This window comes from Castor canadensis, chromosome 15 (genome assembly GCF_047511655.1).
Source record: "Castor canadensis chromosome 15, mCasCan1.hap1v2, whole genome shotgun sequence".
Classification (NCBI taxonomy): Eukaryota; Metazoa; Chordata; class Mammalia; order Rodentia; family Castoridae; genus Castor; species Castor canadensis.
In genome coordinates, this window is record NC_133400.1 from 84,601,948 (window position 1) to 84,626,687 (window position 24,740).

The following is a 24,740-nucleotide window of genomic DNA, read 5'->3' on the forward strand; positions in this document are numbered from 1 at the left end:
CTTGGAAGTGTTATTTTGAGTTAATATTTGTAAGATGCTGAGAATAGTGCCGGGCAAAAATTAGCACCACTAAAGTGCTTTTTAAATTACTAAAAACTTTAGGCCAGGCATGATGACGCATGCCTAAAGTCCCAGGTACTCCACAGGTAGAGATCAGGAGGATCATGGTTGGAGGCCAGCCTTTGCAAAAAGTTAGTGAGATCCCCATATTAACAAAGAGACCGGGCAGGGTGGTATGCAGCTGTAATCACAATTATGTGAGAGTCATAGGTAGAAAGACTGCAGTCTGAGGTCAGCTACAGGCAGACACAGAAAACCCTGTATGAAAAATAACTTGGAGGCATGGCTCAAATGGTAGAGCATCTGCCATGCATGAGGCCCTGAGTCTAAACTCCAGTACTGCCAAACAAAGCTTAAGAAAAACAGGGCACAGGGACCCACCAGTAACCTTACGCAGCACAGAACACCCTCTGGCCTCATTATTATTTGGACCCACCTCTTGGATTTCAAAAGTTTACTGAGCAGCCGACATCATTTGTAGGAAAAAAAAAAAAAAAACAGGAGTAAGTTTTGTCATGTACAGTAAATTTTTATATTTACTACTCCTTTAAACTAAAGGAAAACATCCAAAGAGGAAAAAAAGAAAAAGATCTTTCCCAAAGGATACTTGAACAAACCTGAATAAATGAAAGCTCTGTAGGTAATTTAACCCTCTGGATATGGTGACACAAATTCTACACCATTAATGAGCATCACATGCAATCCTGTGGGGAGAGAAATTCCCCAAATTGGTCTTCTTTATGCCTTGTTTCCTCCTTTATGTGCAATTTCATCTTTCTGGGGCCTATATAAATCTCTCTCAGCCAGTATTATCTTCCCATTATGAGCGAGCGGCCATAATGACAGCCACCTGTTTTAATGACAGAGCCAGGATGTCATCATTTTCAGCAGTGTGTTGTTAATCTGAGTAACCTTTCCCTTCAGGAATGCTATCCCCACCCCCTTGCAGTTACGTGCTGGTTCCAGAGCACCTGTTCCCCTCTAGTTTTAAAAGGTAAATTCCTCCCCAAGGGGGCTCCCCCGCCTACACCCCATCTTCAGTTATACCATCTGCATAAATCTTGTCCTTTCAGTCGCTATGGTTTTCTCAATCAAACCGGCAGGGGGAAAAGTGGAAGATGAAAACATATTGTTTCAGAATGCACATTAACACACTGTAAGAGCCCCGTCAGAAATTTGCCAGCATTACTAACTGCCACCTTCCCTCGACTTCTATCCTCCAACAGCTGCTAACAGGCCCTTGCTGTTGTTTCCTCCAGGAAATTAGGTGTGTGGAACGGACAGCATCGTGAGGTGTAGTGCCAGTGACTGCCACAGACACCATTATCACTCAGAGACGCACAGGGACAGACTCCTGGAGATCTGGCTACCCCCAATTATCCCCAGGCCCCCTGACACTGTCTAGTTGGCCAAGTGTGGATTTTGCCAGTGTCGAAGCTGTCTTGCATAAACCACTTAAGTCAAGTCCATGTAGTTCTCAGATTGCCTGTGGTCCTAAAGATAGAGTGTGGTATCTGCTGGGAGCCACATAGCCTCAGCTCAGGACCTGACTCTTCCTCTTGCTAGCTGAAGGACTACGGGCAGATAAGGCTTGTCATTTCTCTGACAAAAGCTGTGGAGTGGACAGGTGACATATGCCAGTGTCTGGCAGAGAGCAGATTCTCAGCATATGTTATCTGCCTTTTTTCTCTCCCCTGGATTCCTAAGTTCTGACCATCCTTCATGGCCCAAGTCAAAGCCAGACCATCATCCATGGACCAAGGTTTTTCTATGGGGCCTTCCCCTGTGGGTCAGCTCTCACTGCTTCCTTCCTGTCTACATTGTGTACTCCTTTCCCCTTTCTTTCCCATCCTATTCTTAGCTCTGTGCTGCTGCACACAACTCTTCACCCCACTCTACTGCTTAGGGTAAGTGGCCAGGCAGGAGGGGAAGGGACAGCTAATAACCCTTGGCATTCCCACCCTCCAGTCTCATTCTTCCTCCTTCTGGGCTCTCTCATTGTTCCAGTCCATTCTTAGATTGAATTTCTAGGAGACTCACTAATGCCTGCCATCCCTCAGGCAGATCTGAGTCTGCATGTACTGTTCCTCCTTCCACCCTGGTTGGATGGAAGTTTGGCTCTCTTCTTAAGCCTACCTGTGCTCTGGATTCCATGACATCTTGCCTTCTCAGGAAATTTATTCCATACCTTCCTTCTGTGTACTTAAATAGAGGTAAGACTCTTATCTTTAAAAAACATCCCACTTCACTCTGTTTCCCATCAACTATCACCTCCTCCCTCTTGTCCCCCATGAAGAAGAACATCTTGAAGGAATTTCCTACACTTGCTCACTTTCAATTCACTTTAAAACCCACTTCAGTCTGGCTTCCCTCTTACCTCTTAGGCCAATGCTGCTTCTGGAGACAACTTTTTTCTTGATCCAAAGTGCCTGTGACTACCGTAGAGCTAGTCTAGGCTCTCTACTCTTCTTATGCTGAATGTTTTCTCTAGCTCACATCTGTTTTCTTAGGGACTCCTAGATTTATATCTATAGCCAAGGGAAGAAGTGTTCAATAAGGAATAAGGAAGTAGCCAACAGTGTTAAATACTACTAAGAGTCAAGCAATATGTACACTAAAGTGTTGACTAAATTTAGCTACACATAGGTCACTAGATACTTTTGTAGGGTTGTATCAGTGAGGAAGGGACAGAATCACCCATTTTATAGATCAGTTACCTAAACTCAATGACTCAAGGTGACTTGACAGGCTTGAAGCTACACATCTACATCTTAGTACTTGAATAGGGACTCTTGACTTCTGCTATAGTTTGTGTCTGAAATCTCTTCCAAAGGTCCATATGCTAAAGGCAAGGTCTTCAACCTGGCACTACTGGAAGTTGATAGAAACCTTCACGAGATAGGGCCTAGTTTTAGGTCAGTAGCAGTGTGTTCTTAAAGGGGATAGTGGAACACCAGTCTCTTTCTCTCCCTCTTTTTTGTGTCTTTTATGAGGTGAAGGATTTTTCAATGTGCTCTCACTATGACGTATTGCTTTACCACAGCCTTAAAAGGAATGGGATCAACCAGTCATGGACTGAAGCCACTAAAACTCTGAGTCAAAATAAACCATTTTTTAATATGCTGATCATATCAGGTATTTTGTTATAGTAATGGTTACAGGTGGGTAACACAACTTTTGGTTCAATATGTGCCCAAGACATACGGACTATGTTGTTTCACGGTAAGTATGAAGCCCGCTTGCCTTCTCCTGTGAGGACAGAGAACTACCCTGTAAGACATGGTTTGCCTACCATATGATGGTTACCATATGGGCTGGTTACAGAGCCAGCCCATAAAGGAGCAATCTCAGATAGATGATGTAACTATATCCTTGAGAACAGAGTTTTATTCAGGGCTCTAAAGTCCTTCCTAATCATTCCTTTTCTAGTCCTTTCATTTATTTTTGTAAGTGTACACTTCAGTTTGTATTCCTTCTATCTTATCTAGATCCTAGCTCCACGTGCCTTCCTCCATTCAGAGCTCATGTAACCCTTCCTTCAGCCTCATGTGGGAGTTCCATCCCTCAAAGGTGGTCATTTATAGTGAAAGGTGTGGAGTCCATCCATAGCCTGCTCTTCTTTGCCACAGTGGAACAATTTCCAACTATCAAAGAAATAGTTAATCTAGTCATTATGTTCTCTTGGGCCTATGATTCTTCTTCATCCTCAGAATATTGATCCATGTCACCCCATATAATTGAGAATTTGTTCTAGAAAACAGCATTTACTGCAACAAAAAAACCTACCACACTGGAATTTGGAATCACATCCATGTAAACAGCCCTGAAAATGGCCTGCAATGATCCCCACCTCCTGGTATTCGTGTTCTTATGTAATTCTTCCTTTGAAAATAGCCTGAGCCTCATGACTTATTTATAATGAAGAGAACTTAGTAGTAGTGATTGGAGGTCATGAGTTTAGTTTATAAAAGAACTGTGACTTCCGTCTTTGTGACCTATCTTTGTCTCTCTTGTTCGCTAAAATGGAAGCCAGCTTCTCTATGGAGAGGGCCACAAGGCAAGGAAGTGAGGGAAGCGCCAGCCAACAGAGGAGCAGGATCTCAGACCCTCAGTCCAATAGCGTACAAGGAATTGAATCCTTTCAACAATCATATAAGTGAAATTTAAAGGAAAGCCTTTCCTAGTCAAGTTTTCATATGAGCTTACAGCCCAGCCAAAACCTTGATTACAACTTTCTGAGAGGCCTTGAAGTTCAAGGTTCAAGCCCCCAGCTAAGCTATGCCTAGTTTCCTGATCAAGAAAAGTTAGATAAGAAATCTTTATTGCTTTAAGCAGCTGAATTTGGGGATAATTTTTCTACATAGAAACAGATAACCAATATAACATATAAGCCAGTTCTTTTGCATGCTTTAAGTACAGAAATATATCTAAGACAATTTTTCCCCTGAGGCCTGATTCAAAATAAAGAAAAACACATTTCCAAATTCAAGCATGATGTGAGAGACGTGATGCTGGTAAAAGTCATTGACTTTTGATTTCTAAGATTAACTATTGAGATGAAAACAACATTCATGTCCTTCTATTCTCACCATCCTGACTCAGTAAATGGAGGACATTGGAGTTGCTGCTTGCTTTATGTGGATTGTTTGCTATAACTGATTTGGGCAGATGGAACATGGATCTAGGGTCTGACTATGGTGTGTGAACATTTATGAATTTCCCAAATATCCTGTTTTCCTGGAGTAAATTTACTTTATAACTACCACCATTGCCAACTAAAATTAAATCAATAAATCAGTATGAGGAAATTGTTGAGAAGAGCTAGGAGTCCTGCTAGAAGAAAGCAAGTGCTTATGCAGTGAATTCCCACACCCCAGTGTAGCTGGCCTGCCACCTAGTTCCAGGGTCATAATAGGCCCAGCCAGGGAGGTGGCATCAGGTCCCCAGGGCAGGAAAACATGTCAGTACTCTGGGTCCATGTTGGCCCTGGTGTCTCTATAGCATATTTCTTCACTTCTTCAGAAAAAAAATAGCAATCATTTCCAAGTTCTTTCTGCTTTTGTTTATGGCAAGGAATAAGTATTTCTTATTTGTTAACCCTTTGCTAATACTTTGAAACTCTGTGTGTTCAAAGTGCCCTCCCTGTGTGTCCTCTTTTCCTGTGGTGCTATTTTTCTAGAACAGTATCATTCAGGATCCAGCGAAGAGGACAGAAGAGTGCTATGGTTCTCAGATATGAAGTTAATGCAGTTGCCATAATTAAAGAGGAGTGTTCAGTAGGGAAATGGCCTTTAGAGGTTTTACATTAGCACTACAAAGTCATTCACAGAATCATGTACCAATCATGATTGCTATAAAAAAAAGACACATAATCAAAACCAGAAAATAAACAAAAAATACTTATTTTTGGAAGCAATCCCTCTCTATAGTCCTTTAGTTCCCCCACTCTCCACCAACACATGTACATCCAGTAGACTTACAACTACTTTCAGATCAATGCATGGCTAGATGGATATACTTGCAAGTTATAACAATCTATCTACAAATGAGAACAATCAGAATAATAGAGGAAAGTAATAATACACTATTTCTAGATATTTCAGTGTTTAGAGCCATGTATTTAAAATATCTATGGTGATTTATAATTTTTTTACTCTGCATTCAAATATGTTAACAGAATACTAAGTCATTTTTGTTGTGCAGAACCTCTTGATATTATCAAACTTCCAGGTAAATAAAGAATTTTTGTCACTTTTGTCTAGACACTGGACATTGTCTGTCCTTACCTCAAACCTGCTTTCACTAGTCAACCCCATGTCCCTCTCCCCAGCTCCATGACCCAGATGTAGACCAACTCTTCAGTGATTCAGTGATAACTGTGGAATACATGGAATAAGATCACATACATCCTGAATAATCACAGGAAAGCACACTATTAATCTTTTTAGAAATTAGATGGCTAAGCATAACTATTAATGTCAAAAGTCTAAGATTCCATCCTTCAGAGCAGAGGTAGTTAATTTACACAGCTATTTGCCTTCCCTTCTTCTCTTCTCTCTTCTCTTCATGCGTAATAAATCTGCCAAATATGAATTTAGATACTAGCTTGGGGACCTCAATCAGAAGTGAAATACCATTTAAAAAAATACATAACTTTTGGTCTATATTTGTTGTTGGTTGATGTGTTGCCAATGCTGGCTTTTCTAATTCTATTTGAATCATTTATTTCCCTTCCTTTATTCCTTCCTTCCCTCCCTTTTTTCTTTCTTGAATAAATATTTATTCAATAGCATCTTCTAAGTCCCAGGCACTGTAAGAGGTGCTGGGAATCCAAAAGTGGCTACACTGACAATTAGGTACTGGCAGTTTCCTGCTTTTATGCCGTCAGTCTTCCCTGAGCTTTGCCTAATAGATCCTTCTTTGAGAAGCCAACGATACTAGCTATTTTCGGCCTCCAAGAGAGGACTTTCTTTACTCTACAAATGCTTGGCTTGGGCAAGGGTCAGGACAGCAGATGCCCCTTGAATGACTTGAAGCAGTGAGGAATGGGGCATGAAGAATAAATAGAGCAGTTTTTTTCTCTCTGTGGGACAGTACCTCACAAGGTCTTCAGTGGCCCAGAGTCCCAGTTGGCCAGGCAGTCACCCACCCATGCACATGATATACTGGCTTTCTTCCCTTCTAGTTTCATGTCCTTATAACCTTTTGATCTTAAATACAAATCCTTATCTCAGCATCTTTTTTGGGAAAATTCACTGAACCTATAAACTCATAGGGGAGATATAGAAAAGGATATCTGAGTTGTCATGCAACTCCTACTTTTCCCAAGTAATTTAAATAGCAGAGTGCTAACATAATTCAAATCTAGAATTGTCTAAACCTAAGTGGCCTGATATGTTTGCAATGGTGTTTCAACCTATTCCTGAACCTCGCGAAAGTCCATAAAACATTCATTGGAATGAAATATGAAGGACATGGAAAATACAGCCTATTCTCTGAAAGAATTAGTATGCGATGCCTTAAGTAGAATGCACTAGCATTTTTCCTTCTCTAAAATTAAAGATAATCCTTTGGCATTAGGGTCTTTGGACTGGCTGTACTGTTCAGCTCTTTGTTAAACCTAAATAACATTTCCTATTTTGTAAAATAATATAATATTCTGAATCAAACCAATTCTGCTTAGTAAACTTTACTTGAATGCTATTTTCATCAACATCACATGCCTATTAGAAAACAAAGAACAGCTGGATTTTCACTGAAATGATTATTTTTTTATTATTGAACTTTGAATATTTAGCATTACCTATCACTTTCTCTATTTCTCTTGAGTAATTCCAAATTAGATTGCTATATCTGAGACACCTCAGTTTACTTTAGTAGAGGGGACAGGATGAATGGAAATAGAGGTGGAAGTAGAAAAGTAATACTGTTTCTATAATATTTTTCAGTTTCATCTAGAATAAATAAAACAGAGACAATTTTAATCTCTGCAAAATAAATAAATGTCAGTTTCTAGGAATTAGCTTCGAAACTATCATCAGTTCACATTCTGTCTGCTTGTTTCTCTCTCTTTATATATATACATACACACACATATATATTATATTATATCTCTGTATCTATCTATCTATCATCTATCTATCAGTAATCTTTGTATCTGTCATCTATCTATTTATCATCTCTATTTATCTATCTCTCAATCACCTATGTACCTTTGTATCTATCATTTAGGTATGAATCATCTATGTATGTATGTATGTATATATCTACCTACCTATCTACACACAGACATACTGTCATGCTATCTATATTTTTATTGTCCATAGTCACTGACACAGAATAAGAACATCTGAGAACTCAACCCAAATAATGCTTCAGATTTCTAAAACAAAATCTTTCTAGTATAAAGACTTATCGTCTCTCCTTCAATTATAGCTGCTCATCATAAACTCCGAATTGAAAGTCAAATCTTGATTGATATTGTGTCCTAAACTCATATGGGTTTAACAGTCTAATTTTCCTTTATTGAGTTCTTTTTAATCTGCAGGCTTCTACAGTGGTTTTTATAGTATCTCAGACTTTGTAAAGAAATTACTACTGCAATGATAGTTGAGTCTTCTCAAAAACAAATAGGAGCAACCAGATATAAGGTAGAATAATAAACAAAAGCATTATATTTATAAAAGTTTGCCTATTGCACTTGGAAAGTGATTGTCACTTCTAAACAAAATATGACTGGTGGTCCCTTGTTACTCATAGGATAGTTTGAGGACCAGCAACATCAGAAAACTATGGGAGCTTACTAGAAATGAAGAATTTCAGTTCTCACTCCAGGCCAAATGAACCAGAACATGCAGTTAAACAAAATCCTCAGATAACTTAAATACACATCAAAATTTGAGAAGCACTATTCCATACCATGGTACAGATAGTTTGCATTAATACTCATCTCAGTTCTTTGCTTTTTATTCAAATAAACAAGGCTATGGTAGAAAATATTAGAATTAAAGTCTTTGTCCCTAGGAGGGCATTGGGGTGGATAGAAGTTACCAAAAAATGGGGAAAAGGTACTGGCAACCAGAAAGTGGCTAATGGTGTACTTGAATTTATTACCCTAAAACAGGCCCTGAAATGACAACTGGACTCCATCTGCACCAAGCAAATATCAGTTTTTCCAGAAAGCCCTTTTAGTGTAGTTAAGATTTGCTTTTCTTTCTCTGATCTTCAGCCTGTTCATCTATAGAACCAGAAGACAGAAAACAAATTCTACTTGGTTCTAAGTTTCTACAATTCTAGATGCAAAATCTGACAAGCTGGTATGTATTGTAGGGGAAAAGGACGTATAGCATGAGACTATTGGCACAATTTGTATGCAGATTACTATGTGATCCTTTCTTGGACAACCTTAATGTTAAAATGTGATTATTGCTTCACAGACAGTAATAATTTGCTTACTCTTTATCTTTCTGATGGCCTTATTGCTACTTTCTATTTTATAAGTCAGCTACAAGGCACATATATATCAGAGAAAAAGGAGAATCTAATGAAAGAGTAGAAGAGAGGAAAAGAGTAGAGTCTAAGAAATCTTCAAGGAGTCACTGATAACAACTGTCACTACATCTTGTTTCCAGTGTTTACTTTCTTTTGTGGGATTTCATTTCCTAACTATAAAGTATAATTGTCCTTTTTTCTAGAAATGGGAGCATAGCACTTTCAATCTCACATGATGTTGAGTGGCCATACACATTACAAACAAAACTGAAAATCTTCATCATTTGACAACCTTGGGATTATACACTGTGTTAGCGATCAGGTGGCCACTGTATGAATTTTTCCTTATCCATTACATATGTGTGTGTGTATGTTATATGATATATATATGCATTATGTATAGATATGTATATATAAAGTTGTCTCAAAACACTGAAAAAGTAACCTCTTCTCTCTTATGGGAAATTTAAATTTACAAAATCGGGGCAAGACTGGAGCTAGATGACAAAATGAATAGCTAAAATGCTGTGTTACACTTCGGTTCCAATTTCCCCTGGTATTAAAAAGAAACTTGCATCATGAACTTGAACTTAGATAGGACTTTCTCAACTGAACACTAGCAACTGCCAGAGCTTCAGGCAAGAACCCAGAAAATATGAAACCCCAGACACAATGAAATAAGCCAAGAAGTTCCAGGCCAAGATGCAAAAGGCCAAATGAGAACAAGCAGCACACCAATCTTGTTGCCAAGAGATTTCCTCTAACAGTGTCACATACTAAATTTCCATAGTGAATGTCAAGAAAAAGACAGTCATTGAGGTGGGCAATCAATAAAGAAGCACAGTCTGTAGGGAAGTTACCCCAGAGAAGTCTTTTCTTTTTTTTTTTTTTTCTTTTCCTGCTGAGAAATTGTCAGGATGAGTTGAGAGCCATTTGTACATTGCATTTATCTCTGCACCAACATCATTTGTTTTCAAGGATTCTCCATCTAATTTGCATTTTGTCTAATTTGGCAAGGAATGTCACCAGGAAGTCAACTGCAAAACCCATTTGGGGATACAAAATGGCTTCCACCGAATTTCCATACCCAAGGTGCTTCAGACTAAATGCCCAACTCTGGGCTAGTGGAGTGGCTCAAGTGGTAGAGCACCTGTCTAAACAAGTGCTCACACTCCCACCCGCATCCAGAACTGACACTCAACCCTCCACCCTTTGGCCTTTATCTCAAACTAAATACAAAACAACTTTCAACAAGTTCTTCCTTCAGATTTCCCTGGTTTTGGTTGGTAGTGAGTACTATGACATTCCCGAGCTGGAAACTTGAGAATTACATAGAGTGCTCTCCCCTTCACCGTGTGAGTGGTAAAATTAATGTTTCCAACATTTTCAGCATTCATCCACTTACTTCTACAATGCTTAGTCTAGTTCATGAATTTAATCTCATCTGAACTATTTAGAAAAGTCCATAACTCTCATTTACTCATTAATTTGGAGTTGTACTAGGTGGTGAGGATAGAATGGGGAGTGGAATGGACTTAGTTCCAGTCCTCAAGGGGTTTACAGACTGGTGGCTCTTTCCACATGGTGCGTTTTGCAGGACACTATGAGATTAACCTTCAACAAGCACGGCAGCCTGTTGAATCCCATCTTTATCCTGCTCAAATGCTGCTCATGGCCTACTGGAAACAAAACCAAGCAAATCTAAACCAAAATCATTTTAAAGCTTTTGTAATTTGGCCTCTACCCATTTTTCTACTCTTATTATTTCATTATTCTCTTAACAAACCATCTGGGTGAGCCTTGCTGGCTGAATCTCCATCTCAGGGTGCTTCATATTCTTTGTTCTTTGCTTCATTACTGCTGTTTCTTTTCCCAGAAGACATGTGTTCTCCAATGTGATTTTTTCAAATATTCATATATAGATGTTCTTTCTCTCCTCTGTGCTTAACTATTTGGTCAAATTAAATGGAACTTAATGTATTCAATAAGCATTTTTCTTTCGCCATATCTGTGACATTGTGTTAAGGAAGAACACACTTTCTCTTACTATAATCAAAAGTCTCACTTTTAAAATCTTATTCATTTAATTAATTTATAATTAAATATTTTATTTTACTTGACAAAATAAAAATTGTATATGTGTCTAGCATATAACATATTTATATAATATATGTGTGCATATATAGTAGAATAATAAAATCAAGTTAGTTCACATATCCATTTCACATACTTATCACTTTGTGATGAGAAAATTTAAAATATACTCTTTTGCCAAATTTCAAAACTACAACATATTGTTACTAGCTATAGTCACCACGCTGTACAACAGGTTTTCCAAGGTCGTTTCTCCTGTCTGAGAAATTGTATCCTTTGACTAAACTTACCAATTCTCCCCCATCCCCCCCTCCCCAGCCTCTAGGCACTGGTAAACACCGTAGCCCTCTCTGCTTAAATGAGTTCAAACATTTAAGTTGAATACTGTGGTTCTTGAAGGCAGGAACCATTTTATACCTTTTATGCTCTGTAGATCTCATAAATTTCCTTTCTCACATGGACACTCGTGATGTAACACTGAAAGCCTAATTTGGGAATGATTTTTCTTTCCTTTAGAAAGGGGGCCTTGGTGCCCCATATTGGATCAGGGGCAGCTGGGTCATTGTTGTAGAGACCAGCCTGTGTTCTAAGGTCTGGACCTGGGTGAGGGAGAGTCTCCAATGCTGTATAATAGAGGGAGAGCTGAATTTCCTCTTATTTACTAGATTATCACGCTCCCAGCCTCAGTTTCTCTTTAGAATGTTTATGTAGCTCAGCATTACTTCTTTTTAAAAAAATTTCTGGAAAGCAGTTTTATTTTATTTATTTGTAATTTTAATTAGCGTACATTAATTATACAAAGGGATTTCATTGTGATGGTTACGAAATGCATATAATGTACTTCGATCAAATTTACCCCACCTGTCTTATTCTTTCTTAACTCCTCTCTCTCTTCCCATAACCTTTTTAAGAGTTTTTGTGGGTTTCATTATCAACATTACTCCTTAAAGCCACCCTCATCCCAAGCATGACAGGCAGAGGACTAAGGATGAAAGGTCATGCTTAGCAATGAATTCCTTTTCTTTGTTGGCTCGTGTCACTGCCTCAGCTCTCAGCTTGGTTTTATATGGTACTTTGTGAGTTTAATGTTGCTTACTATTTGAAAAGTGAAAACAGTATAGGATGCTTGAGTGGTTTGGGCCCCAAAGGAAATCTTAATATTTGCCAAAAAATAAAAGCGGAAAGGGAAAATGAATTATAGAAGCATTTACAAAACTTAATCTGAAAAGAAAGGTTTACAAGGTTTAAAATTATCTGTGTAAAAATGAGAATCAATTTTATTAATTTATATATTTTTGGTAGTTTGACAATTCCAAACATCAGTGGAGGCAAAAGTTTAAGAAGGTATAACAAACAAACCCATCCTGAGTGGGGAGGGAAACTCTCCAAGACACCTGATTTTCTTTTAGATTTTGGCAGTACTGGGGTTTGAACTCAGGGCCTCATGCTTGCTGGGCAAGTGCTCTACCACTTGAGCTACACCTCCAGGCTTTCTTGCTTTAGTTTATTTTTTTCAGATAGAGTCTGTCACTTTTTGTCTGGGCCAGCCTCAGACTGTGATCCTCCTACCTATGCCTCTTGTGTAGGTGGGATTACAGGGATGTACCACCACACTCAACCTTACCACTTGGTTTTCTGACAAAGTTCATTGGACAGCAAAATATGAAAACTTTCAGGAGGACAAGAAAGTCTGTTTTTTTAACCTAACATGGGTGTGCTTTATAACTGGCAATACTATTAAGTAAAATGAAATAAATTGTACTTAACATGTAATTTTATCTTGCCAGTGTTCTTTTAAATACAAAAGAAAATGAATGACAAAAGGTGACGAAACAAAATTATTTTCCCAAAAGGCTGCAGTGGCTGTTAGGAGGCTCCTGCCAATAGTTCTTTGTTCTGTGTTGGCTCTTCTTCCAGAAGCACGTGGTGACTCTGTTTTCCCTTTCAGACTCTCAAGAAGTGCAACTTTAACATAGCAAATAAGAAATTCTAATTGCAAAATTATACATCTTACACAGAAACCATTTTCTACCCTTTTGCTCTATAAACTCTGAGGATATAAATGCTACCACAAACAGAATGAATAGAGCGCCAATTCTCCACAGTGATAAATCCAGGAAATGGCAGGTTTTATCTTAAAGCAGTTCAGTTGATACACAAAAGCTCTCATGCACAAATAATAGAATTCTTAAATTGGGATAAATGTGCTTAAATTAGGATAAATGTGCTTTTAAGAATTTTTTATTTTGAACATTTATTTCAGGTAACACTTGCGGATCATGTAACACAGCTTTGAATTGTGAGCAGATAAGGAAAATCTAAGAGGAAAAAAATTAGGGCAGGCCTTTATTAAATTTTAAAGTATGTCTTTGCTATACTCTTATAAAGAGCCAAATAGGGTATCAAAATCTCTGGAGATCACCAGTATAATTTCTTTATCATGTTCCATTTAAAATTTAATTATGCAGTCTACAACAAGAAGAATCTGATCGATCTAAATAGGTCATGCGGAGAGTAACTTGACAATATTCTAAAGTTTTCCTTGTAAAGATCCTTTCTTTGATAGTCTATTACATATCAAAACACAATGTTATAAAACAAGTGTAATTTCATTCAGTCACTGTGGGCTCTTATACACATCTACAAAAATAAAATGTTTTGACTTAGGTAATTTGGAGAATTAATGAAAACCATGTTTCTGATGGAGCTCCCATGATAGATGGGCAGGATAGGCATATGCAGGTGCTTCTTCATCTACAACAGGGTCAAGTTCAGGTAGCCCATTATAATTGGAAATATCCTAAGGCAAAATGCCTCAAACACATCTAATCTAACAAATGCCATAGTATAGCCTTGTTTATCTTAAATGTGTGCGGAACACTTAGCTGCAGTTGTGCAAAATCATTTAACACAAAGCCTATTTTAAAACAAAGTACTGAATATCTCATGTGTTATTGAAAACCTATGTCCAAAAAATGCTGGCCACAGAGAGCACTGTAGAGTCTCAGTTGTTCCCTTCTTGTGGTTACTTGGCTGATTTTGCTGCTGCCTAGCATTAGGAGAGTGTATTAGACCAAAGATCTCTATGCCAGGAATAGATCAAACATCACATGTGCATCTCTTTTGTGCCATCAAAATGTTGAGAATTTGTAAGTTGAATCATTGTAAGTTAGGGTCTGTCTGTATGCTTGTTTTGGGTGAACACTATTTTCATGAATTATAGTAAGAAACACACACATATACATATATCTGTATATATACATGTGTGTATATAATATGTATATTATATATAATAAAAAGAAAATACTTGGGGTACTTTGTTTTAAATCATCAATACTTACTCATAATAAGGCAAAAATCTAGGCTCTGAATAATTAAAATCTGAATTAGGTGGCCATTTACATGGCCTATGGCTTGATATTCCCTTATTTTCTCTACCTCAAACTCCAACTAACTTTCAATTTTTAATTTCTTTATAATAAGATGACAGAGGAAACATTATTTTGGACACTTTACATGTATTGCTTCACTTAATTCTCAGTACTGTTGGCTCTGTTACCATCTCTCTTACAGATGAAAAAAATGAGGCACAGAGAGGTGAAGAAATGTACACAGTTCACAGAAGCAGTAGGTGGACACACTGGGACTTGAATAGAAGCTAGAGTTTGGTTCTAGAGCATATGTGCTGAACTACTTTACTGGATCATTTCTTATAATACAATATGGTGTCTTCCCCCAAATATGTACATGACCCAAGTGTTGGTAAAAACAATTAGCATAAGGCTCTTTTTTGAATAAATTATAGTAATAGCTACCATTACTGATTGAATGATGTACATCAGACACTGAGCTAAATACTTTATGTGGATTATCTCCACATAGTGACTTTATGAGATGGTTATTATAATTTTTCCAAATTTATAAATGAGAAATGGTGGCAAAGATATTAACTAACTCACTCAAGTTCACACAGTTAAGAAATGAAAGATATAGGATACAAGCATGTTTGAACTCAAAGCCTGATCCCTTCTTAGCCTATATGTTGTCTTACAATCAATAGTAACAGCTCTGAACCACTTAGTAACACTCAGATTTAGGTTAATAACTTCTCAGCCAAATAGATGAAAATCTCTGTGTGCCAAACACTATAAATCTCTGGGCAGAGCGGGAAGGGTGTTAGAGGCAGAGATTGGTCCACCACTGGGTCTTTGGGAAGACCTCCTCCCTTCCTTCCCAATTCAAACATTTATTCACTCATTTAAACATTCATTCATTAATCCAAATAGCAATCATTCAGACTGTTAAACACCTCTGAAAACATTTGTTCAATGCCTACTATGTTCCAAGCAGTGCTAGGCACAATGAATAATAATGGAATCTTAAAATGTTTCCTATTTACAGGGAAAAAAAAGTCCTCCAATAAATTACATCATCAAGTGACACATATGCCAGGATAGGGTTAGCTCTGAGGATTAGTTCTCTGCCACCCCACTCTAGAAGAATGTGTGGGAGATAGTTTGGGAATGGGGAAAGGAAAAGGGAGATGACATGAAACCTCCTAGTAGAAGGAGGAACAAGTACAAAGACCGGGAGACCAGATCTCAATGTCCTTGTCTCTAAAGTAGGGGTTCACATGTCCATTCAACAAGTATTTATAGGTTGCCACCTCTGTTGTGGGTCCTACAAATGGATGAATAAATCAAATAAGCAAAGGGGACACTGTTCGGGGGCTAAGAGGGAAGCAAAAGGATCATAAACAAACTGACAAATAAGCATAAAGGTAATTACAAATGCTGCATAGACAATGCAATATGGTGATGTGACAGTAAGTTTCTATGTGATGGAAGGAGCCCTTGTAGCCATACTGTAATTATTAAGGGCACAATGCCAATCTGTTGAGGATGACAGACTAGATACAGGGCATATGTTGAAATCATTTTTGTGATGCTACAATGGAATATGACAAACCAGGTAATTTGTAAAAGGACAAGATGTATTTCTTACAATTCTAGAGACTAAGCAGCCCAAGACGAAGGTACCACACGACCTTCTTACTAAATCTTTACGTGATGGGAGGTAGAGAGGCAGAAAGGAAAATGTGGTGTCTACACATGGCAGAAGAGTAAAATCAAGATTGTACCTACTTTTATAAGCTTTTTTTTTTTTGAGGGGCACTAATCCATTCACGAGTGCTCTGACATTATACTCCCATCAGGCCCCATCTCCCCTCATGTGCATTGAAGATTACATTTTCAACACATGAATTGGGCCGGGTGGGGGAAGCACATTCAGATCATAGCAGTACTGAATTAACCCTGGGCCTTTTCCAACCTCTTGAACCCTACCTATAAACTCAATAAGCATTTTCTAGGTTGATCTAAATATAGTGCCTTTTAAGTGGATTCAACCTGAGGAAAACAATAAAGGGGGCTATTATAAGAGAAAGATTGGTACAGGAAAGAATTCAGTCACAGACTTTGAGTGCAAGATAAATACAAAAGGTTAGGACGTGGGGAGTCAGGTAGTTGGGGAGGAAGACCTCAAGAGTTATGGAGCAATGCGACAACTGAATGCTGGAAGCAGGAGACTGGGATGTGTAAGTATACAGACCAATCACTTAGGCAAGTGGGCTTGTTAGCCAAGTAGTGACTTGGAAAGAGGAGGGTTCTGGGAATTTCTGGGGCTGGAGATGCCATGGGGTACCCATTGTCAAGTGCTAAAACCTGACTGCCTCTGAGTCCTGCTCAGAAGGGGAATTCAGGATGCTATCTTTACTGCCTCTAACAGAAGTGGCTTATTTCATTGCCAAAAATCCCGCAGCACTATTTGTTTGCTTAGATGGTTTTCTATTTCTTTTATGGCATTAAATACTTTGCCCCCAGCACTGAGATTATTTATGTCTTCTCCACTAGACTGAACTACACAAGAAAAGAAATTACATCCTGTCTATTTTCTCCTAGAGAGCCTCCAACCATGCTTGTCATATACCTTGTGTTTGACGTACCTTTATTGAATTAATGAGCAAATAATGAATTTGTCAACATTGAACACCACCAGATGTAGGTCTCAGGAGAGTGGAGGGTATTAGTATTCTTGGAGATTATAAAAAAGATAGGACGTATGTATTCCTCAGTTCTTTCCTTAGTAAAAGGTCAGCCTGGAAGTAGCAATGTGTTTATCTTCTAATTTCCAAGGGTCTTTTGGAATACAGCATTTTGTATCGAGGACAACAAGAAATATGAGGTTGTGTTACCTACCAAAGCCCTCCACAGGGAACTGAAGATCTGACCTTAAACCCTCTAGAGCCACAAGTAGCAACTTGAGCTGCCAGAGCTTATCTTAATTCCCTTTGCTTTCACCTTTCTCCCTTGTTGCTACCTGACCAGTCACATCCATAACTGAGAAATATGGTCAATGGAAAAGGTCAGCTTTCCACTAAATGGAAGCTTGTTCACTTCAGATTTCAGATAACAGTGACCCATAATTTAATACTAATAAAATTATTAGTATTAAATAATGGAATGAATGACTTATCTCTGATAATCACAAAAACATGCAGTTTTAGCTCCTTGATACAGGGTCTCAAATATTAATCCTGTGGTATATCTCAGTGGTCCATGAATTGGTTATAGAGATGTTTTTTGACTTATCAGAGGGTTCTGTCCTGATAAATTTCTAAGTTGAAAATATCGTAAGTTGAAAATACATAGAGTATTTTGAACATCCTAGCTCAGCTACACAGTACACTGTAGAGAGTAGCTGTTTCCCCTTGAGAACAAGGGGCTGGCGGGAGCTGTGACTCACTGCCAATACCCACACTGGAGAAAGGGTACCATACCGCATATGATTAGCCCTGGAAAAGATCAAAATTTGAAGTCCAGCTTCTAGCAAATGGATATTATTTTCCCATCATCATGAAGCTGAAAAATTTAAAGTCAAAACACTTTTTTTCAGGAACCATCTGTTTTGAATACTTATGTCCCTAACCCCATCACAGAAGTCACAGGAAAAAAAGGGACCTAGTTATTGGATTAAAATAAGTGAAACAAAAGACTTTCTTTTACAACTTTAATCTTGGCCCTTGCCTCTATGGACTGATGCTAAAACAAAAATCTAGTACAAAATGACACCTGATTTGTATATTTAATTATTTTAAGTTTCATTTACTGATACTCCATGTTCCTCAAAGAGTATCCTGACTTCTGAGGGCCAGACATAAGAATGAGCTTCTGAATCTTTCCTGCTGTACTTAGGATGATTCTATTAAGGTCAGTTAAATCCCTTTTTTTTCCATTCTGTTTAGTTTATGTTCAGTAACAGTGGACTCTGTTAACAAAGAATTAAATTACTTTTTCTTTTTCAAAAATAGCAGTTAATGGTGCATATCCTGACTAAAACCTCTGCTGAGATAGCCTTGCTTATACCTTACTCTGCTACCCCAAATAAAGTTTTATCTCTGAATAGGCACCACTTACACTACAAGCCCAGCTTATCATAATTAATTTAGTGCTTCTACTCCATTTGGACATTGGAGTTTCACCATGATTTCATTTAAACACATTTACCTAAACTAAACACCTATCACCATAAAAAAATAGATCTAGAAAAACACGACTGTGAAGGAAAAAAAAATGTTACAAATACTAAACTGTCTTGCTACAAGCAAAATAAAAGCGAGGAGTCATATGCAAGATTGAAAATGATGATTTCCACTGTTCAAGAAAGGGAGACAGACTCCCCATTTCTGGGACACTTTAAGATAAACAGGTCAGCATAGTAGTACACGCAGTCAGTTGAAGTATGCATTGAAATCCCTGACAAGATCATTAGTTTTAATACTTATAATATAATTAAAACGTTTAGTGCATGTTGCTCATATAATCTAACTTTTTTCTAGTGACCAGGATTTTATTTTATTACCAGGATTTAATTTCAGCAGTGGCAAGAATTCAAAACCATATTTAGGTTATCATGAGTAATGAAAAACAAACCTGATGCTTGTTCAAGCACCTTATGTACATATCTCATTTCAACCTCAAAGCATTTTTTAACTCCCAAGACACAATCCACTGCTACACGATTTGCACATTCTCACAGAATATTATCAGCCAGTGGCTAGCTACTTGAAAGTAATGCCACATAATGAAGTTGAAGTTGAAATATGCCACCCTTGTGCAAATAAAGTTGTAAATAGCCTTTTGGAAAATTTCAAGACAATCAAAGCCAATGAAGACCAAACCATAAAACTCATAAAATGCCACTGTCTTCCTTCCTAGCTGCGTATCTCTAAGTAGCAGTTTCCTGAATTGCAAATTTTCCATTTTTCCTATATGACTCAGTATAAGCATGGTTTTATGTCTAAAAGGATAAAAAACTCCAAACGTGACGTTCCACGAATCATTAGTTGACAAACAAACAAAATAACCACACATGCCTTCTTCTCAGTGGTACCCTGGGATGGAAGAGGATATTTACACTTTTCCTGTGATAGACCAAGGACATCTAAAGACACGCTGAAATCTGAACAGGTAATGGAATCCTACAAGATTGTGCAAACAAATGGATACTAGCAAAAGAAATGATCTGGACACCAAGGGAAACATTCATCATCAAATAATTATGTTATTTCATGTTAATGTGAAGGAGAGAAATATTGTCAATAGATGTGTCTCAAAGGGGCCCCTAGAGAAATTCAGAAGAGTACCTGAGGCTATAATAGAAGTGTAATTGAGAAATAACTATCTTATTTCTCACACTCTTATCACCAGGCATGACAACCACTGTGAGTTGCAGTTAGAATAGAATTATTGTCATGTTGTTGATTTTCAACATGATTCAACAATAGAATAACAAAAATTCATGACAAAAAATAAGTAGGCTCATTACTGAAATACCACCCACCAAACTCAAGAAGAGAGCAGTCTCTTGAGTAATAAGCCAGCTATAACAGATCATACCCAGGGAATGTGTGAATAAAGCACTACTTAATAGAATTCAGGAGGCTCCAGCAGATTTCAGACATCTGAGTAATTTTCATCTGCATGATTACTACTTGGTGTGGGTCTCCTGTGACAACAGAAAGGTGGTCTGCTCCTTAACCATAATAGAAAAGTTTGGAAGTCATTCCTCATTCCATTATTTCAGGATTAACTTCTTCGCCACAAACACAGGCAGACATACAACTCTTCTCTGCACATAAATGATGGGATGGATACACAGGTCTTCACTGTGTACTTTCTCCAAAGTGAAAACACAATGACAAACAAACTCAGTGGGGGATAAACCACAACACACAGCTTTAACCCTGCAAACTGGCACATGGTTGAAATGTTTCTTTGGGATGTTTTCCAAGGAATGAAGACATATAATAATTTAAATATTTGGATCACAGTAAACAGTTTTTTTGGCAATATTAATCATGATCCTATAAGCAAAGTTTTTCTACAAACAAAAAGCAACCAAATGTGCTTATCTCCTGCACCAGATGGTAATGATCTACACTCCCCCACTCCCTAGGGCTGCTCACTATCACATTATGTTTGCTCTTCTTTTCTTGTTTTTAAGATTCTCTTAATTTACATTTCCAAAAGTTTCCAGGCAATACCTTCTGACATATCAAACCATTCCCCAAGGTTACTAAGGTGTGAAGGCCAGATTCTAGATATACAATATTCAGCAAAATGGCTCTTAAAATATGGCCATCCTGTTTCCATTTTCCTCTCTCCTGTCTCCCTTCTCTCTTCCTTTCCTTTAATCCTTCTTTCTTTCCATTAAATAATCATTCTTAATTAATCATTCCATTAAGTAATCATTCTTGAGGGCCAGTTGTCTAGAGTTTGCATCCTGTTAATCATGTTATGAAATATAAAAAAATAAAATAATGATCAATTATATATTGATTTCTTTTCTGGCCATATTACTGAGTATTTATTTAAATGATAAAAAGAATTTAAAATGTATATATATCATCAAAACTATGATGTAAATTCTTTAGGGGAAATGCTAGATTCTTTTACAAATCTATAAATTTCTAGAAACAAATAACAATAATTGGCAATTTAAGAATAAAAAAAAATCAAAGTGCCTTCAGACTGCAATTTCCATGAATATTATAAAGGAAGCAGCATCTTTAGGATTTCCGGGGCAAATATAGCTCATAAATACATCTCCAAATATATGGTGTAACATCAAAGGAATGAGAGATACTTCTCTAACTCATTCATAAACATTGGTCTCATTACTTCTTGGTGACATCACTTATCTGTGACTCAGACATAATTTTTGGCATTGACACAGTAATAGATATGAGGCAGAGAAAATGAAAAGCCCACTGAAAGAGGACACGGCACTTTTGCGGGTATCAGAAATCAAGAACAGAATAAGCAAAGCCAGCTGCTCACCTTGGTGGACTTCCAGCTAACTCTGTGGCAGTCTCTCTGTGGGACAAAAAGAAGATAAGCATGATTATGCTCGTTTTGGTAAATTATAAAAATTTGTGTAATCACATAATAAAATGTACCAAGGTATGTGTGAAGAAGATATTATACATGCAGGTGTTTAGAACTTTATAATTGACTAATCACATTTCTGATTAATTCCCATAAACATTTCAATGGTTACTTTCAAAAGAAATTTTACATACATGCAATATAACTACCTCTGTTTTCTGGTGGTAGAACTTAACTGAGTTTAAAATATTAAAGATTAAAAATGTACAACATTCAGAAGGAAAATAGGAGGAAAACATATCCCAAGCCACCTTTTCAGTATTTGCAGTTAGACAAAGCACCAACAGGTGCTCTTTCTAAGTTATTTAGGGACAGATTCCTTTGTGGATGGTGTTTCGCATTGATCTATGCCAAGTGAGCTTTAGGAAAGACCATGAACAGCACGAAATGCAATTCTTTTAGAAACAGATTGCTGTTTTTCATTTCTTTGTTACAATGTTCTACCATTTGGGACTGCTGAAGGCAGATGCTGTGATAATTTAAGTGGTGCAAAAGAAAAGTCACTAACTAAAGACTCTATAGCATATTAATGAGAATGACCAGAGACAAATTTCAAAATGAGCATTCTCCTACTTGCCACATCTTGTCTTTCAATCAGAGACATGTTCTTGGAGATAAAGAGGAATGAGAAATGAGCAGTAGGAAGAGATAGAAGCTTTGTTTTGAGACATTTTGAAAACAAAGAGGGAAGTTCAACTATAAACTGAGGCATTAAAGGGACAATTTTTAGGAACAGTGGTATTAAATCTTCTTAGGGTCCACTGACTCCTCTAAGGCTCTCATTAAAGATTTAAATGCCTTACTTAGTAAAAATAATAATATATAGGTGCATACAAAATGTGTCACACAATTATACATGGTTCTTAGCCTTCTTAAAGTGAATGCATCAACCCTGGTTAGAAACCTCTGCTTTAATTATTTTCTTTCCTCATTTTAACAATCCAAATAAATGACTTTTTGCTCTATGAACTTTCTCTACCTTCACAGCTTCCAGAACTCCATCCCTACTTGTTGTGTGTGATAGTACCTGGGCACTCTAGGGAGGTGGTGTTTCTCCCAGAAATGTACTCCCTTTGGAAAAAAAAATTGAATGATTTTAAGTGTAGCTCCCATAGAAATGTTCTTTCCTAGTAACCAAATAATAGCAAGCCTTCAGCTTTTATTGCTGTAAAATTGCCTTTGGGGAGAAAGTTTCCAAGTTTCCATTCCTTTACCAAAACCACGGTAGAAGGCATCATCCACTATGCTGTTGAATGCTTCAACATATTCATCTCTTCTAAGAATTCAGTGCCTGTGTCAGAAATTTCTCCTTCCAAACAGAATCTGCAACTGTGGAAACCGCAACTAAGAAGTGCCCCTTCTTTATTTTTCTTTTATAATGTTGATCACAATAAGAGTATCTTTTAAGTGTTTATTATTTATTGTTTTGTCATTCAGACCAATATATATAAGTATTCAATAAATATTTGTTCAGTTTATTAAGACTGAATTAAAGAACATTTATGGTCCTCTTAATGACCTTGGGGATTAGATCTATGTTTAGAACTAGCTCATAGTAGCAGCTTAGGGTTAAGGTATTGCCTTTCCTTGTTTCTAATCTAACTCCTTTTGTTTGCTTTCCTGGTTACCCATATCGTAATATCATGAGTCTGTTGGTATCTCTTAAAACTATGTTATTCACACATTATAATAAATCCATTCAACCTTGGCATTTTACTGACATTTTGGGCTAATCTTTTGTTGTATGTGTTTGTGTGTAGGAAGTACTGTCCTGGGCATTCGAGGATGTTTAGTAGCATCTCTGTCCTTTACTCACTAAATGCCAGTAACATCCGCTGACCTGCCCCCACTCTGGTGGGACTACAAAAATATCTCCAGACATTGCCAAATGTCCACTAGGGACAAAATCACAATCCACTGCCACACAACAACAGAAGTGACCATAATTAACCTCCATTTCAAAAGCTTACTGGATTAGCTAACATTCTCCAGTCAATGGAAAACATAGTGACTGAGCCATCCTAAGAATGCCTGCCTTGCTGTGGCTTCTGTCACTTAAGCTTCCATACTTATGAAGAATATGTTGTATTGGTTTTCCAACTTATTAGTAGTAGTGGTACTCATTATACTTTTTATTTATTTTGATTGTTGTACTGGGAGTATATTGTGACATTTACACAAATTCTTACTGTATGTATATCATAGTTTAATTCATCCCCTCCATCATTCTCCTTTACCTCATTATACTTTTAAATTTTAATTAAGCATGATATAAAATGAATAAATTATGAGTGTGGAAGCATTTTTGGTTCTGTGAAAACTAAGTTGGATACCTTGTAAAGATTAAAAATGACAAGCCGCTAAGTAAAATTGATGTTGATTTAGGCCTGGGAGCTACAGAATTATAAGTTTTCAGAAGTATCTTTAAGTTCTTGTTTCTCTTAAGAAACAAACTAGAAATTCCAAATGGTAAATTGTAAGTAGATGTATGCACAAAGGCAATACTGAGCTCCATTCGGTGGAGTTATACTTTCAAGGAAAAGGCATTGGTCCTATCCTTTCTGCAAAAGACAGATGATAGAGGAAAAAGTCATCTTTATCACTTATTAAGTACCAGCAGGAGAAAATTACGCTTTATACAACTGTACATTTAAAAATTTACATTAGTTGATACTACAATTACTTAAAACCTGATAACTCCATTGAATCACGTAGTTCCAAGATTAAAACAAAACCAAATAAACCAGACATGGTGGCAGGGACCTGTAATCCCAACACTGGGGAGGCTGAGGCAGGAGGATGGCAAATTCAACACAAGCCTGGGCTACATAGGGAAACTGTCTCAAAAACAAAAACAAAGTGAAAAACCAAAGAAATAAACACTGTATCAAATTTCAGCAATGTAGCTAGGTTTCATTAGCCACTCATAGTCTTTGAGATTAGGAAATCATCAAACACTAGGGCTTTTAAAACAATGATTGCTATTTTCTACCCATTTGCTATTGCTAACAAATCATCTGAATTATTCAACTGTTTTCAAGTTTTTATACCTTTTGTACAGAAACCTTTGAGGAAAATGTATTTAGC

At 37.3% G+C, this 24,740-nt stretch overlaps 1 protein-coding gene across 13 annotated transcripts in view; it reads right to left on the reverse strand.

The window, feature by feature from the left end:
- Celf2 (CUGBP Elav-like family member 2) overlaps positions 1-24,740 on the reverse strand; it is an 808,044-nt gene that overhangs the window by 374,408 nt on the left and 408,896 nt on the right. For all 13 annotated transcript variants that reach the window (XM_074056689.1, XM_074056688.1, XM_074056690.1 and 10 more), the window contains one exon: positions 21,546-21,581. Coding sequence is in view for 8 of the 13 variants with exons in the window: in XM_074056685.1 (XP_073912786.1) it covers positions 21,546-21,581 (36 nt within the window). In the remaining 5 variants the exon portion in view is untranslated. The remainder of the gene's footprint in view (positions 1-21,545; positions 21,582-24,740) is intronic.